General features: G+C 42.1%; 1 protein-coding gene across 1 annotated transcript in view; it reads left to right on the top strand.

Annotated features, from left to right (window-relative positions):
* The window catches only part of mtmr14 (myotubularin related protein 14), a 37401-nt gene extending 23884 nt beyond the window's left edge, over positions 1–13517 (top strand). The window contains exons 11-19 of the mRNA XM_061728004.1: positions 956–1041; positions 1778–1854; positions 1976–2012; positions 2432–2502; positions 2626–2684; positions 3839–3971; positions 5526–5702; positions 5780–5983; positions 8694–13517. Coding sequence (XP_061583988.1) covers positions 956–1041; positions 1778–1854; positions 1976–2012; positions 2432–2502; positions 2626–2684; positions 3839–3971; positions 5526–5702; positions 5780–5983; positions 8694–8874 — 1025 coding nt within the window. The 3' untranslated portion in view covers positions 8875–13517. The remainder of the gene's footprint in view (positions 1–955; positions 1042–1777; positions 1855–1975; positions 2013–2431; positions 2503–2625; positions 2685–3838; positions 3972–5525; positions 5703–5779; positions 5984–8693) is intronic.
* Positions 13518–16218: the final 2701 nt, after the last annotated feature.

Here is a 16218-nt window from a genome sequence, read left to right as displayed (position 1 = left end):
GGAATGTGCAACGGCAGCGCTTTAACTGCTCTCTGCCAATACCGTTAGCACTTTTCTGCTGTCTGGTTGGGTCGTTTCCCTCAGTTATGTGTTCAGCCCTGGAGGAACCTTGAAGTGGAGGATCTGTGAGCAGTAAAGTTGCTTTGGTCAACGAATATTATGACTAAATATCGTCGTCAACGAACCTTTATCACCTGAGGAAAACGAGACGAGACGCAACGAAAATGCTGGTCCTGTGACGATAACGATAATTAAATATATAATACAATATCGTAGAGGAATAAAAACCAGACTAAAATGTAGATTACAAAATAAAAACTCTGCTAAAATGTTGACATTTTCGTTGACCAAAACAACTACCAAATATCCTTAATGTCCATGTTTTAAGTAGTTTCCTCTGGTTTAGTCTTTAAACCAGTTTAGTCTTTAGATCTTTGGATAAACTTTCCTACATAGACGTGGAAAAGAAAACCCAAAGTGTCGTTGAAAAAGAAAAAGATTGGGAGAAATGTGGAAAAATAAATATGTTGTAAACTCAAATTACAGCGTCGTCTGTATCTGGAATGAATGTATTCTTGAGTTTATAAGGTAACAATAATATAATAATAAGATAACCTTGTTTGAATTGTAAAATGAGTTTGGCTAAATACAATCTTTGACTAAAATAGTCCTGGACAATTCTGACTAAAATCAGACTAAAATGCTCAGACTTTTAGTCGACTGAAATTTGACACAACTAAAAAGAGAATGAACGTGACTAAAACTAATAAAAACTAAAATGTTAGCTTGTCCCAAAGACTAGACTAACATTGAAACAGGCTGACAGAAACAACCCTAGTGAGCAGGGAGCGAGTACAGAGCGGCGTACAGAGCGGCAGAGACGACATGAGCGAGGAGCAGAACCTTTTTCCCTTCATGCTGCACCTGTGATGTTGGAGCTGGTGTGTTGTTTCAGATGACAGCGGCCTTCTGGTACACTGCATATCAGGCTGGGACCGGACCCCCCTCTTCGTGTCCCTGCTCAGACTCTCCCTGTGGGCGGTACGTTCTCTCTCTCCTCCACTGCTCTGTGGTTAAGGACCTGCAGGGTCTGTATTACCCTCCCCCGGAGACGGGGACCCCACGCCCTGTTCAAAACATTATTCAGTGCCTTTACAAGTTTAATTCCTCTTTAATTCGGAATTCAAATGAAATCCGATTTAAAATGAGTAAAAATTACCATGTAAACACCTAATTCCGAATTAAAAAACATTACGTAACCGTGGCCCATGCTGGATCAACCAGGGAAAGGCCTGAACTTTTTGGTGCAACTTGTATTATGGGTGTTTGGTCCCGGTTCATATTGATCCAGCACCATGATAGAATCAGAAACGTGATGCTGTAAACTTTTGTTTGGTGTTAAGTCAATCACACACCTTTAGAAAGGCAGCTAGATGGCCGGAAAAGGAAGTACAGGTCAATTTTGAACCTTTTGAAAGTCAGGAAATGCCTCATATGGGACCTTTTACATTTTTAAACTGGTTTGAATAAGATCAAACAGGACAATAGATAAATCCCTACACATTAAGCAGGAGCTCATGTTTCTCTGGATCCCCTGTATGACATATCTGATGCATCCTTGAGCCTTCCTAATAAACACGATGACCCGATCATACGAGATCGGGGAAAAGCCTCCCAGACAAACCTAACGTGACTTTCCGATCAACACTCTCGGGGGATCTCAACACAAACAAGACCTGACAGAGATGTAACTTGCTGTTCCCGTGTTCTTCTACAGGATGGTGCTGTGCACGCCAGCCTGGAACCTGCTGAGATCCTGTATCTGACCATCGCTTATGACTGGTTTCTCTTCGGGTAAAAACTCAAACACCATTTGCATCAGCATCTCAATTTCTCGATCAAAACTCAGCACATCATAGGCATGTTAGAGCTGTGTGTGGATTCCCAATGTAATATTGTTTGTGTTTCCTTTCAGTCACATGTTGCCAGATCGACTCTCCAAAGGGGAAGAGGTAAATCTCCACCCATTTCATCATCTTGTCGTTTCTGCTCCTCTCGGGGTTAATTTAGCAGCTTCCTCACCGAGTCTGATGATGTATTAATTCCTCCCATCTTCTGCTGTTTTGACAGCGTTGTTGTTTTTTTTTTTTTTTATAGCTAAATCATGAGAAAATTCAAAAGAAAAGTAGGAGGACTTTTCACTCATCAGTGGTGATGGTTAAAAAAAGTATTTTTTGTTTAATAACGCTGCCCATTAAGCTTAAACGTGAAGAAAAGTGTTTTTCTCAGCCATTTCTATCATTGTTATCACGTTCCAAACAACCACAATGTGCCAGTGTCTTATATGAACTTGTAGGGTAAGATGATGTAACATGTGTTGTTTGAGTGCAATGTTTCCATCTTCAGTCAAAACGTATTCTCTCTTCCTCAGATTTTCTTTTTTTGCTTCAATTTTTTGAAGCACATTGTCTCAGAGAAGTTCTCTGCTGTTAAGAAACAGAGGTAGGTTATGCGTTCAACATTTCTCTTCTCATGCTCCGCGGGGACTTGAGACTTATGTTATTTGTCTAAATGACTCCAATTATTTTATAAAGCGTTTTTCTTTTTCTGACTTTCTGTTTGCAGAAGAAAAAACTCCCACTTCAGAGACGGTGAATTCACTGTGGAAGACCTCTGCCAGCTGAGTGAGTGGAGCGTCTCCCGCATCAGCGTTAATCACTTAGTTCATCGTTTTAGCCTCGTCGAGAGCCGTGAAAGTGATATTGTGAGATTACATCACAAAGAAAACAGTTTAACTGTATTGTCACATACAGTCGGCATCACAGCTATGATTTAGTACGGGAAGGTTCAGGCGGTGAGCGGCGCTGCCGGGGCCTCAGGGGCCCGATGAAGCTCAGCTGAACGAGACCCCGGGGCCACGGTGGTTCAGAGATGCTACGCTCGTGTCTCTGCCTCCAGTCTGACGCAATCAGGAGTGAGAACGGCAGTTTTTGGAGCAGAGACGCGGCTTTCTGGTTGTAAACAGCACTTTCATCTCCTTAGAAAATGCGTGGCTGAATTTATGAACATGTTGCATCATAAATCTTTGTTTTTAAAGGCTTTTAAGCCTCAATAGAACAGTCCTGCCAGTTTCCCCCACCAAGTAGGGCCATTTGAAGGATTTAAACTGCTTTTTATAACGTACTGCACTTTGGTTTGTTTAGCATTCATCATCGGAATCGTTGTTTTCATCATCATTTCATTTGTTCCGACATACAGTTTTGTGTTTGAGGCCTGTAACGCGAGCTAAAAAGAGCTGGCAATTAAAAAAAACATCCTTTATACCTGTAATGATGATTTTCTTGAAAGACTCACACCTGTCAATAAATGTGAGAAAATTATAGAAAAGTTGAAAAACACTGCTCCTCAATGAAAAATGAGGATAGATACGTGCAGAGGATCGTTAATAATAATAATAATAATAATAATAATAATAATAATAATACATTTTATTTATAATGCACTTTACATTACTGAAAATCTGTGCTACAGTTTGATAATTAAAAGGAAACAGAAATAACAAAATCAAGATAAAAGATAAAAGGTATAAAAAGTCAAGGCATGGCAGAAAAGAGACTAAAACAATTAAAAACAGCAACTAGGGGAAAAAACCAACAGCATTGTTTAGTGATAAAACTAGACTTCAGTAGGTAGCAGACGAGAGCGCAGCCTCCCCCAGACGCCTGTGACCTCTGACCCCCGCGGGCATTCAGCAGTAGATGAAAGCACCACACGGGCCTGGGAGATGCTGGGAAACCTTTTGTTAACACCACGATCACAAATTTCTGTCTCGTTTCAGAATCCAGGGATCGGGGCAGTGTGACCAGTCTGAGCAGCGACTTCTCCCTCATCACGGAGGAGGTGGGCGGAGCCTCCGGCCCCACCGCCGAAGCGCTGGACCTGTTCATCAACCAGCCGCAGGCCGCCAACTGGTCAGTCTCACACGCCGCTTTGTGCATGTCCGTTTGTTTCATTCGTGTGTCCGTGTCGTTTATGCGCATGGACACACGTTTATGTGCACGGTACGACATCTCTGCTACACCACATAACAGAAGTCACCTGAGACTGGGTGAGATGGGAGCATATTGAGGGAGCTTTGGTGCCAGACCACATCGTCTCCAGGAAGATTGTGTCAGTCAGGTGTCATTGGACTTTTAGGCAGGGGCGCCTCCAAAAATGTTTCATAGGGGTGGCCAGTTGGGCCACTTAAATTCTTGGGGTGGACACCAAAACTACAAGCCATCATGACAGGATTTTATTATACTGTTGTAGGATACAGGCTCAGAAACACTTGAAGAAACGCCTACTGATATGCATTTGGCCCAAATGATTTGGGATGAAACGCATAACTGATGATAGAATCTATGTGACCGGCAAGTGTTTTTTTTTTCATTGAGGCAAGTGGGTGGCCAGTGGCCAGCAAATTTGTAGGGGGGGCCGTGGCCACCCCTGGCCCCCCCCCTGGTGGCGCCACTGCTTTTAGGATTGTCCCAGTCCAAGCGGGCGTGCGTGCCCTCCGGGAGGAGGAGTCAGTTCACACCCATTTTGGCCGGGAAACTCTTTCACGCTGTCTTCCCGTATTAGTATTTTCCCGTAAATTTCCCGTTTTATAATATAATCATTTTTAAAAAGCATTCCTGTGTCTCTCCAAACTGAATTGTCACTAGCCTCGCGAGAACTGCCAACTGCCGTACCCTGGGTAGCAGTTCTCGCGAGGTTAGTGGCAAGAACGGGAGCAAACTCGGGACAACACATCGAAGATGGATGGGTGAAAAGAGAGAAGTCTTCTGCCAAAAAAGGAGAAAACTCTGTGTAAATTTCTCTAAAAATGAGATCCAAATTTACGTTCCCAAAGAGGAGCAGGACGGGGCTCAGTTATGCGTTCTGAAAGTTGTGTAACTGTGACTTTAGTGTCTCTCACGGGGGAAGGACAGAAACATGCGCCTGTGTTATCAGTCAGTGAATGCCGCAGAGCCACATGAGTGAAAATGACAAATAAAACAAAATGTAAATGCTCACTTGAAGAGAATCAATGTGTATATAAACTGAAAATATTTAACATAAATAAATGTGCTTTAATTCCCCTTTGTGTTTTCATTTAGGGTCTATTATAGGAATTACATACACAGGAATGTCCACAGCATCAACAAAGATCAGATTCTGAGCACATAATTGTAATTTGTAAGTGGTTGACAGGTAGTTATTTTGGATTTCTTGTCTCTCAAGATGTATGGGAAAATAAGGGAAAAACTGAAAATGTCCCTTATTTTTAAATCTAAAACTTGACAGGTATGAGTCAGTGGGACGTACTTGAGGTGCTGCGTCAAGTGGAGGATGATTGACAGGTGATACCTGTGGTACTGTGGGTTGGTAGTAGCTGGCGTTGGTGCAGGACTGAGAGTTTTGGTGACGGCAGCTGTTCTCAATGTAAATATTGATCCGTTCATGCGTTTCTCTTGGGATGTCCTTCTTTTCCTGGTTCTCAGGAGAAAAGTCCCGACCTCGTCCCCTCAGATGGTCCTGTGGTGTAAACAGAACCCCGTGGAGGAGCAGTCCTCCCATCCCATCAACGAGGGCAGGTCGTCCAGCTCCTCCTCCTCCAACCAGTCAGAACACGGAGTCACTCGCACTGGCAGCAGCCCCCTGGCCGTCCCCGGCCGGAGGTGAGCGCCGACGCCACCAAGACGCTTCCGCTTCCCCGTGGCCCGACGCTCACATTCCTGTCCTCTCCTCGTCTCAGGTTAGCGGCAGATTACGCCCGGTCCGGGTCCTCCCTGTCCACGGACTACGGGAGTTGGCAGATCGTTTCTGGCTGTGGCAGTATCCATGACAACCACTTCCCCCCACCGCTGGCCTCAGTTTCTTCAAACTCCTCTGCTGTGGCCGCTGCCTACGACTCGCCGCTGCCCTTCAGTTTCCAGGACGAAGGGCCGACTGGACGAATGTAGGTGGATCTTGGGGGGGCGGTGGGGCCACATTAGAGACTCAGAGACCGGGAGACTCATGGATGAGGCTCAACAAGCAGGAGCTATCATGGTTATTCTTTAACCCTTTATGACCTACCATAGAACAAATCTGCCTAAGCATATATATATATATATATATATATATATATATATATATATATATATATATATATATTTTTTTTTTTTTTTAATATCTTTTTATTTCACAATCATTTTCACAATTCACATCTTCACATTCACGATCTCCATTCTACCCACATTCCCACCCTCTCCACAATTGGAGGGGAAAAAATAAAAAATAAAAAAAATAATAATGCATAATCATGCATTAAAGGAGCTTGAGGCTGTTTTTTTTATTTGCAAAATGTGCTGCAATTCGGTCCCGATTTTCCCGCGCTGTCCTGCGGATGTGACGTCACATGACGCTGCATGCACGTTCTCCCCGTTCTCCTGTGCCGGCTTCACTGTTGGCTGCAGTACCCCCAACGGCCGTCGTGGTGAAGGGTGGCGCTAGAGAGTCTCATTTCTTAAAAAGGAGCCTCAAGCTCCTTTAAGGGAGAACAAAATTAAATAAATATATATATAAAAAATAGATAAATAAATAAAAAAATAATGGCAGCAACAACAATATCAAACTATATATATATACATACATACATACATACATACATACATACATACATACATACATACATACAAGGCACAATTTCGAAAATAAAGATACTCATTGGTCCCCTTTGGAAAAATTTTCCAGTTTGGAAAATAATGGAGACCAAAATTCTTGAAAGATATGACCACAGTTGTATTTTTCCAAAGTTAATTTTTCCAATGGTAAAAAAACTGAATTGAAAAAACTGATTTGATTTTTTAAAAAAAACTTGAAAGTTGGAGGGTAAAGGTAAAAGTATGCATTTCTTAGCGAAGTATGTGATCATAATTAATATCCTGCTTTTTTCTGGTCTAACTGAAGATCCAGTGTATCATTTAATAAATATAAATTGGAGCTTAACTCAAAATTCATTTCTAAAACTGATTGTGTGAAGGAATGAATTGATTTCCAGAAACTTATTAAAAGATCACATTCCCAAAACATATGCACAAATGCCTAAGCATATTAACATTTTTGCATGTTATACTGCCTGTAGCATCCCCGACTGAATGATGGTTGACTCTCAAACTGATGGTTCACAATGTTTTTATTCCTTGGATGTAAATACACTGCAAACACACCGTAAGAGCTACAAAAGAAGAAAATAAAATAGTTACTCTCACTACATCCATGTAAGTTTAGTTTAACTTAAATACCGACCGACACAGCTGCTTGCTCGGTAATAAAGCTACCGTTAACCACAATACATGAGTAACCATGGCAACCAAACTCAAGCTGGACATAAATACGGCATTAAACTTGCAAACAAAACAAACCTTGTGCCCCTTATCAACCAGGTGCTTTTTGTGTCAGTTAGGCTCCACTTTAGCATTCACTCTTTTAGTCTTGCAGACACACTTTGCTACTGCCGTTAAACTTTAACCGTTAAAGTCTGAAGCGCTGGATGTTTACGAGGTCTCAGCGAGACGCCTTCAAAATAAAAGCATGAAATATCCGTCTGCTTAATATATAACAAATAAAATAAAAGCCTGGCTTTGAAGAGCGTTAATGAGAAAACAAACATAAAAACACATTTATATAAATATTCTGCTCATATTCATTTACACTGCCATTTTATTTTGCTATGCATCAAAACAACCCCTATAAGACAATCTTTAATAATCTGCATGTTACAAGTCCATACTAACTAAATAAATTGCTAAAACGTGCAAATAATTACCAAAAAAATTTAAATCGTTTTTTTAATTTTACAAATATTTTTCTAAATCCCACAGCTAAAATCCCTCAAAATTGTCAATGGAAAAAAGTAACACAGAAGCCTTTCAAACCACAGGAAATTTATCTGGAATGAATTCATGCTTTAGTTTTTGAGATATATCATTTTAGATATCGCGTCTTCATCTGGCACTGAACTCAGCTTCGCTCAAACCGTTTTGCGCGTACAGACTTTGGTGGATCCATAATGTGTGTGTGTGGGGGCTTGTACAGTGAGTGTGTAGTGTGTGTGTGTGTGGGTTGTCGCTGAGTAATCTTTCGTGAAAATCTGATAAAAAGCACGAACAAGAGCACATATTCAAACCGACTAGTTTCCAGGGGGAATGACGTAACCTCCCTTTTTGTGGGAAGTGGAGTGGAAAAATCCAACCTGATGACACGCTGACAACAAGATGATGTATGTGTCAACGTATATCAACGTAGGACGAGCTGTAAACGCGTATAGGCTCTATAAATAACCCGTGGTGTCAATTATTAAGATTTACGCAATTTTACTGGATTATTATGTGATTTAAAAACTTTTTTTTTTTCCAAACGATTTAATGGATTAAAACTCTGGGACACTAAATGCAGGATATGTAAGTTAAACTCTTCCTGTTTAACATGCAAAAAGAATTATTGCTGTTTCATTTGGTTGTAATTGTATACATTTTGAAAGTCAATATGCAAACGGGAGCGCCGGTGCTCCAGCCGGTCATAAAGGGTTAATGCGGTTCTGGACATTTTTCTTTGTTTGTGTGTGATTTACTGACATGCTTCATCCTCTTAACCGTCTTCTCGTCCGTTTCTTCCCCCCTCGCTAGGTGCTCCTTCCCCCCTGAGCGCCAGGCCCGTCTGGAGGCGGTGCGGGAGGTTTTCCTGGCGGCCTACAGCTCCACCGTGGGCCTCAAGTCCTCCACCCCCAGCCCCTCCGGTGCCATCTCCGGCCTGCTGGAGCAGTTCGCCCGCGGAGTCGGTCTGCGCGGCACCAACGCCATCGTCTGAACTCCTCCGGTGCCGCTCTGGACTCTCCTCCAGCCTCCATCCATCCACAGCTGATCCTGCACATCTGGGGCCAGATGCATAAAACCCAGCCCAGTCTCTCCTCTATTCAGCCGTTCATGTGTGCGGTTCTCTGTCGTAAACGCCAGTCCTCACGTAGTCGAGTCCCGCCCCCATTCTTAAGCCCCCGACGCCACACGACTGCAGGTAATTCCTCATTCGCAGATTGAAACGCTGTCTTGCACTACAGTTGTATAGACGCAACAATAAAAGCAACAGAGAAAAGTTGCAGTTTTACCGAAAGTCAAATTCAACCTCTCGTAAGAGATTAGATTTGTTATATTTGGTGGTCTGAAGATAAGGAAAATAACCCTTTTGACTCGAGTGGAGGGCACCTGTCAATGTCAGGAGCAAAGTGACAGTCAGTCATCAGTTCACACCCGAAGACGCATCAGGGCTTCGACTGTACCGATATTTTCTTTTTACTCATTTATATTTTTTTTATAAGTGGCGTCTGAGCTCCACGAGGAAGCGTCTGCTGCCAGTAAATACAGGAAAAGTGGAAATCCTCGTTCTCATACAACATGAAATAAGTCTTCCAACAGCAGCAGCAGTGTAGCCGTCCTTTTGAGCAAAGTTTTATGTGATTATAACAGCCACCATCAAGCTTTGGGAAACAAAATCACTGTTTAACCTTCATTTAATGATGTTCAATTCTTTTCTTTTAATCCACAATCACTTCATAGTTCCTCAGTGCACTTTTATTTCCGTGTGTGTGTGCCGGGGGTGGGGGGAAAAGTGTATGCAGGGGTTTTCCCGCGTCCACATCTTTTATGCATCTGGCACCGACGTGCAGCAAGTGCCAAACATCTCTCTTCAAGTTAGGGATGAAGTTTTGTTTTGTTTTTTTAAATCTCTGACAACTCCCGTTTCCTCTTCTCTCCTCTGGACACTTAGTTTTTCACGCTCAGTGATGGTTTCAGCCATGGCATCAAAAAGGGATTCTGAGAAATGTAAAGGGCTGAGAACGTGTCATCTGTACCTTTTACAGGCAGAACATAAAGATTTCTTCCTTCTTCTGCTCTTCCTTAATGTCTTATTCTTTTTTTTTTCACGTTTTTTGGCTGCCTGTTTCTTGTCTGGTAAGCAGTTTGTTTTTGGTTCTCTTGTTTTATGCTGCTATTCTTTGCTGAGCCAATCCAGAGCAGGCGTTTTCAGGGAGGTGACGGTGAGAGGATGGATAGTTTAGCGCTGTGTTGGAGACATTTGAGACTAAAGAAGATTCTGGGTGGGGGGGCAGAATTAGAAACAAAAGAACATCACACAATCAAATGACGGAGAAAGCTGAAGCCAAACGGCGCCTGTCTGAGGTGTAAAACGTGGACTCGGTAGCTGTTCAGGTTGTACGCAGCTCGGTGTCGGCCCAGAGTAGCGGCATCGTCGCCTCCATCCAGACCTCGGACAGATTCCTGTGAACGATGCTCTTCGTATCTGTCAACATGCGGTTGCTACTGACGACTGAACGGGCGGAGCCAGATTTACCTCCACGTACAAGACGCACTTCTGTTCTTCGCCGTTTTAAAGTCAGGATGTTTATGCTTTTTTTGTTTGTTTCTATCTGAACTTCTCGTCTCTCCGGCGCTGAGCCTCGTCTCTCTGTCGCCCATCTGCTGCAGCTGATTGGACCTTTTCAGTTTTGTGTCTGGCCTTAAATGTTGAATGTTGTAAAGTCTTATCTCAAATCGTACCTCTGTCCACGCTCGCCAGGAAGTGATGCCTTCACAGAAGCTCTGGAAAAAGCTGCTTTCTTGGTTTGACTAAAACCCAAAGCTTTAAACTTGTTCCCACGCTCAGTTGGCAGCGCCCCCTCAGTGTCTGCATGCAGGGTTGTACAGGGTTGCAACCTCCCATTACAACGTTGAACACTGCAAAAGCTAAAGTTGCATCTATGTTTGATTGGTCCGATGCCTGCGGAGGACTCTCTGCTGTTGCAGTTTCAGATAATTCAGATAAACTGCAACTCAGGATTTGATAGTTTGGACCCATGCATGAGTATCTGCTTCTGTTGCCGTATCTAAAACAACCCCAAACAAACACAGAAACTCAACGTGGTGCTGCACTCGTGTAGGCTGCAGTGTTAGTTACCCTACAGGATAAAAGGTGAAGCCAGACTGCCACCAGGGAACAGAACTACTCCAAGCTCTGTGCCGTGAACCGCTGCGTTGGTTTGTTTCCTAATGGCCCGCATGGTGAATCCATCAGATTGAACGTAAATGATGCTGCACGGCAGTGATGTTGCGATACGCTGGAGTCGTCGGAGGCGCGGGACAAAAACGGTACTGGAGGTTTTTGCTTTGAATAATTCAGAACTGTGAACCACATCATTTAGCTGGGTAATAATCCCGCAGAGACAGAAGTCTGAGCTTCGTTCAGTCTGGGTCAGGTGGTCCGTGGCTTTTAATCGTGCTTTGGTTTCTCTTTCTCGCCTGCAGACTTTGGATTGACGTCACCTGTTTCTGGTCCTCCGCTCAATTGATTCTGGCCAAGTCGAACGCCGTCTAAAATCCTGAACGCCTGACTGAAGTTTGACGTAGCAGAGATGACTCGGGTTTAAGAGGAAAACAAACCAACAAACAATCCCTTTCATTAATTGGAAACGGAAAATGTTCTTTTTTTAGGAATATCTCTTCCAATAGAGCGTAACTTTGGGGGGAACCACTGCAGCGTTGACGAGTGCAGCAGCCACGGCCAAGTTTTTAACCAGGGAGGATGTTACGTTAGACGCAATATTTAGATTTTTTTATTTATTAAATAAGTCAAAGTGTCTTCATATTTGCTCCAGAATTGTAATCACATACATTTAAACAAAGTCATTCAGCATCAGTGAAGGGGTTTCAGCGTCTTGAGTTCAGAGGTCACGGACCTACCGTGACGGTAAAGACAAGATCGGCTCCAAGGTCGGGGGGATTTCTGCTCGTTTCCACACAGCTTTTTCTCAGATCCACTCAGAAACGGCGTTCGCCTTCTCTGCGGTCTCTCCAGTCTCTCCGGTGACATTTTCCACGCCAGCTGCTCTCCGGCAGAGACGTGATGTTCAGCTAACTTTCTTTTGAGAGATTCATTAGAGGACGGTTTTACTGGCTGGTTTACCTCAGGACCTTCGGTCGCGCCTTCGACCTTCATTTTCACCAGACAAAGTCGTGCCAGTCATCGCTCGTTGCCAAACTTTAGATAACTTTGTCTAAAACTTTGTCTTTGGTGAAATAAATATATAGTCATGTTATCAATGAGGATGATAACCATGAGGTTTTATCAGCCAGGAAAGTTCTTTACCAGCCGTTAAAGTCACCTAAAACAACAACACAACGCATTTTACATCTCGTCATCCTGTATTTAACAAGAACAAAGCCCGAACGGCAGAAACTGCATGTTTGGCAACAATTAGTTGAAGTGATGGTCGTCTGGATGACGCTCAGGTCCTTTGACCACGAAAAGAGCCCAAGTCCCTGCTCCTCCTCCACCGAGCCTCTACTTTGGTCTTGTAGTCTCTCTTTCTCATCCTGATCTTTGCTCCCATGTTCTTTATAAAGAGCAAGCTTTCCGAGCAACACGTACTCGTTCAGTCTTAATCCAAGTGTGCTTTATGGACCGACCGAGACGTGTGGCGTTGGAGATCCAGCGCCCTTCGGTGGTTTTTCTGAGCACCGAACGTTCAGACCTCGGAAAGTGAAGGAAGCGAAGGTCTCTAAAACAATCATCTTTCTCACTACGTGAACCAAATAGTTTGAAAATGAACTTCATAGCCCTTCTGAGATTCTGAGCGGACTGTCACAGTGTTGTCATTGCTGATGTCGTTCCTCGTTGGCTTTATACAGTATTAGCTCATACCTGGACAAGCAGAACTTCTGCTTTTATTCTGGTTTTCACACTTTGGGTTAATCAATCATTTGATTAGCAGCAGCTGTTACTGCGTAGCGTCTTCACCTCTACGGAAGCAGCACAGGTGGACATGCTATCGAGCCTAACGGCGCAGTTACGTCGTGTTATGGTTATTTTTTTCATTCTTTCACATCCAATAGAGCGGTTCAGTTTAACACTCGGTGAGAGTGGCGACAGGGACGCGAGTTTCCATGTTTATTTTCAGGAACACTGGCGGTGGTCAGTTCAGGCACTTCCTCATCTCTCTGACTCCTCTTTTGGAAGATCTGATTGTCACCATTTCTGTCTAGTTTGGTGTCATTTCTGCCTGAACTTTACGTACAGCCTCTCTCAGGACACTTTCACAAAAAACAAAACAAAAAGACTAAATGATTTACCTTAAATATATATATAAATATAAAAATCACTAATGCTTTTTCATTTGTTTTCCATGACTTCCTCCCAGTTGATCTCAGATGTCACAGATAATTCTTTTTTTTTTGTTAATTTGTATTTTATTTTAAGTTGTTTTATTGAAAAGCTGCATTGCACTTGACCCTGGTCTTTTGTACAGCTGGTGCACATTTAAATGAGTTTACTTTTTTTTTTTTTCTTTTGGTTTTGAGATTGCTTTTAATTGTTGGCGGGAAACGAGCTCCGGCATGAGGCGAACCGAGCTGTCTGTGGTGATTGTCAATAAAGAAAATCTGTTTTCTTTCTTGAACAAATGAGTTTTGCTTTGATGATATGAGTAATTTCATTCTTACAGGTAAAGATAAGTAGTAATTTAGGTGAAAATAACAGTTTCATTTCTTTTTCTTTGTTCTCTTGGGTTTTTTGTTTACACACGTTAACCGGTTTAATCAGGTAATCGTGCAGAAATTGGATCAACCATTGATTTTTTGAGATCCTGAAACAGAGAAAGAGGCTAGTTCCTGTTTTTTTCCTGTAAGTGATCCGTAAATAAGTTTTTATGGAGAGCTGAACAGTGCTTATTTGCTTCATCCGGGTTCTCCGTTCATACACGACTTTCATGTTTCCGTTTGTGAGTGGAAAGTTCACAACTTCCACGGCCAAACTACTCTGGAGAAAAGAAACAACAGATACATTTAACCGAGCCAATATTTGAAAACATCTGAAACTTCTGCAGCTGAAGCAAATTACTGAAAGATTCAGTTGCTAACTGCAACGTGTCTGCTCCAAATAAAGACTGAAACCTTTGCAGCGTGTTGGGGGTCTCCTTGTCCGCTTGTGCGGGAGGGCCGAGCACATTTCCACCTCCACCAGTTTCTGAAGCACAAACCCTGCAGCGCTGCGAGCGTGCATGAGGACCAGCCCCACGCAGATGCACCAAAACATTAAATCAAATGCAAAATACAAATAGTTTACAAAATGGTACATTAACAAGAGGAAGAACTGCTGGCAGGGCCAGTTCTAGAAAATGATGACTAGGGCTGCATCTCAGATCAGAGGGGGTGTACATGCCTGGAACGTTATTCAACACTAAATTATGCATTTTCCCATAATTTCAATGATACTAGCAAAACTAGAATATTTAAAGTGTCTTTCAAGTGCATTTTTGCAGCAATATTGCTGCAGAACAAAGGAAATGCTACATTTAGTCTGGGCTACCTCACCCATCAGACAATCTACACTGCAAAAATTCCAAATCTTAACAAGAATATTTGTCTTATTTCTAGTTAAAATGACTCATTTTTAGTAAAAAAAAAAAAATCTCATTACACTTAAAACAAGACTCACTGGAAAAAACAACAATTTTCACCTGTTTCAAGTAGATTTTCACTTAAAATAAGTAGAAAAATCTGCCAGTGGAACAAGATTTTTTTGCTTGTAATGAGAAGATAAATCTGCAATTTTCAATTCACACCAATTCACTGGCAGATTTTTCTACTTATTTCAAGTGAAAATTTACTTGAAACAGGTGAAAATTGTCAAATAATTTATTTTTCTGGTAATGACTCTTGTTTTAAATGTAATGAGATTTTTTGACTAAAAATTAGACATTTTAACTAGAAATAAGACAAATATTCCTGGTAAGATTTTGAGTTTTTGCAGTGTAGCAACAGAAAATAAAACATAAAATAAATAACAAAAATAAATATAACCTGTGTGGTCCAGTCAAATTGAGATCGAGTCTCTGTCTCATGACCACCGTTGTCTAACTTGCTGGCGTGGATGGCCTGGATGACCTGGATGGTTCTTACCGGGTCATGAGGTCCGGTTAGAGGGACCAGTTGGCTCGTGTTTTGGGATTGCTGAGCAGTTCAGAACACCTGGGGAAAAACACCAAAACAACAACATTCAAGCAGGTGGAGGACATGCAAACTCCACACAGAAAGGCCCCACACAGGAAGTGGATAAAGACTTCAGCCGTGCTGCAACACCGCCTCTTATCTAACTTTTACATTTTGATGAAAATGTTGGTGTTTATTCCATACCTGTCAAGTCTCCCGTTTTGGCTGAGAAACTACTGTATTTTATCCCTTATTCCCGCCATCCTCCCGTATTAGTGTTTTCCTGTAAATTACCCGTTTTATAATATAATAATTAAAAAAAAAAGGATTATTGTGCCTCTACAAACTGAATTGTCACTAACCTGGTGAGAACTGCCCTTGCTGTAGCCTAGGGGGCAGTTCTTGAGAGGTTAGTGGCAACAACGGGAATAAACTCGGAACAACAAATCAGAGATGGATGGATGTAACGAGAGAGAAGACATTTCTGCCAAAAAAGAGAAGACTTCATGTAAATATATCTAAAAATGGGAGCCAGAAACCCACATGAGTGAAAATGACAAATTAAAAGAAAATGTTTCATTTAAAGACAATCAATTTGTATATAAACTGAAAATATTTAAAATAAATAAATGGGCTTTAATTCTCCTTTGTGTTTTCATTTAGGCTCTATTATAGGAATTACATAGGAATGTCCACAGCATTTCAGTGTCAACAAAGGTACATAAAGAACACATAATTGTAGTTTGTAAGTGATTGACAGGTAGATATTTTAAATATCTTGTAAACCTGTCTTAAAATGTAATACTGGACCTCGGTTCGGCTGGTTGGAGAGCAGGTGGCGGAACATTTCCCTTATTTTTAAATCCAAAACTTGACCTGTATGGTTTATTCTGAATCACGGAGAACGTGGCTTGGTGAATGTCTGGTGTCTGGTTGTAAGGTTTGTAAATTCATCCTCAGCATCTTCCTCCAGCTGTTTCTGCCATCCTCACTTCTCCTATTCTTTTAGTTGGTCCAAGTGCTCTGAGGCCACATATTCTCCCTTTATTAACTCCTCTGTCAGTAAAACCTTGTGAGCTTGTCAAAAATGTGTTATGTTAGATGCTGATCTTAACTTCCAGAAACACATAGCTAATGTCTCCAGGACGGCCTTCTATCATCTCAGAAATATATC

The sequence above is a fragment of the Cololabis saira genome, chromosome 8 (assembly GCF_033807715.1).
Source record: "Cololabis saira isolate AMF1-May2022 chromosome 8, fColSai1.1, whole genome shotgun sequence".
In the NCBI taxonomy this organism is placed as follows: domain Eukaryota; kingdom Metazoa; phylum Chordata; class Actinopteri; order Beloniformes; family Belonidae; genus Cololabis; species Cololabis saira.
This window is presented reverse-complemented; position numbering and strand designations above follow the sequence as displayed.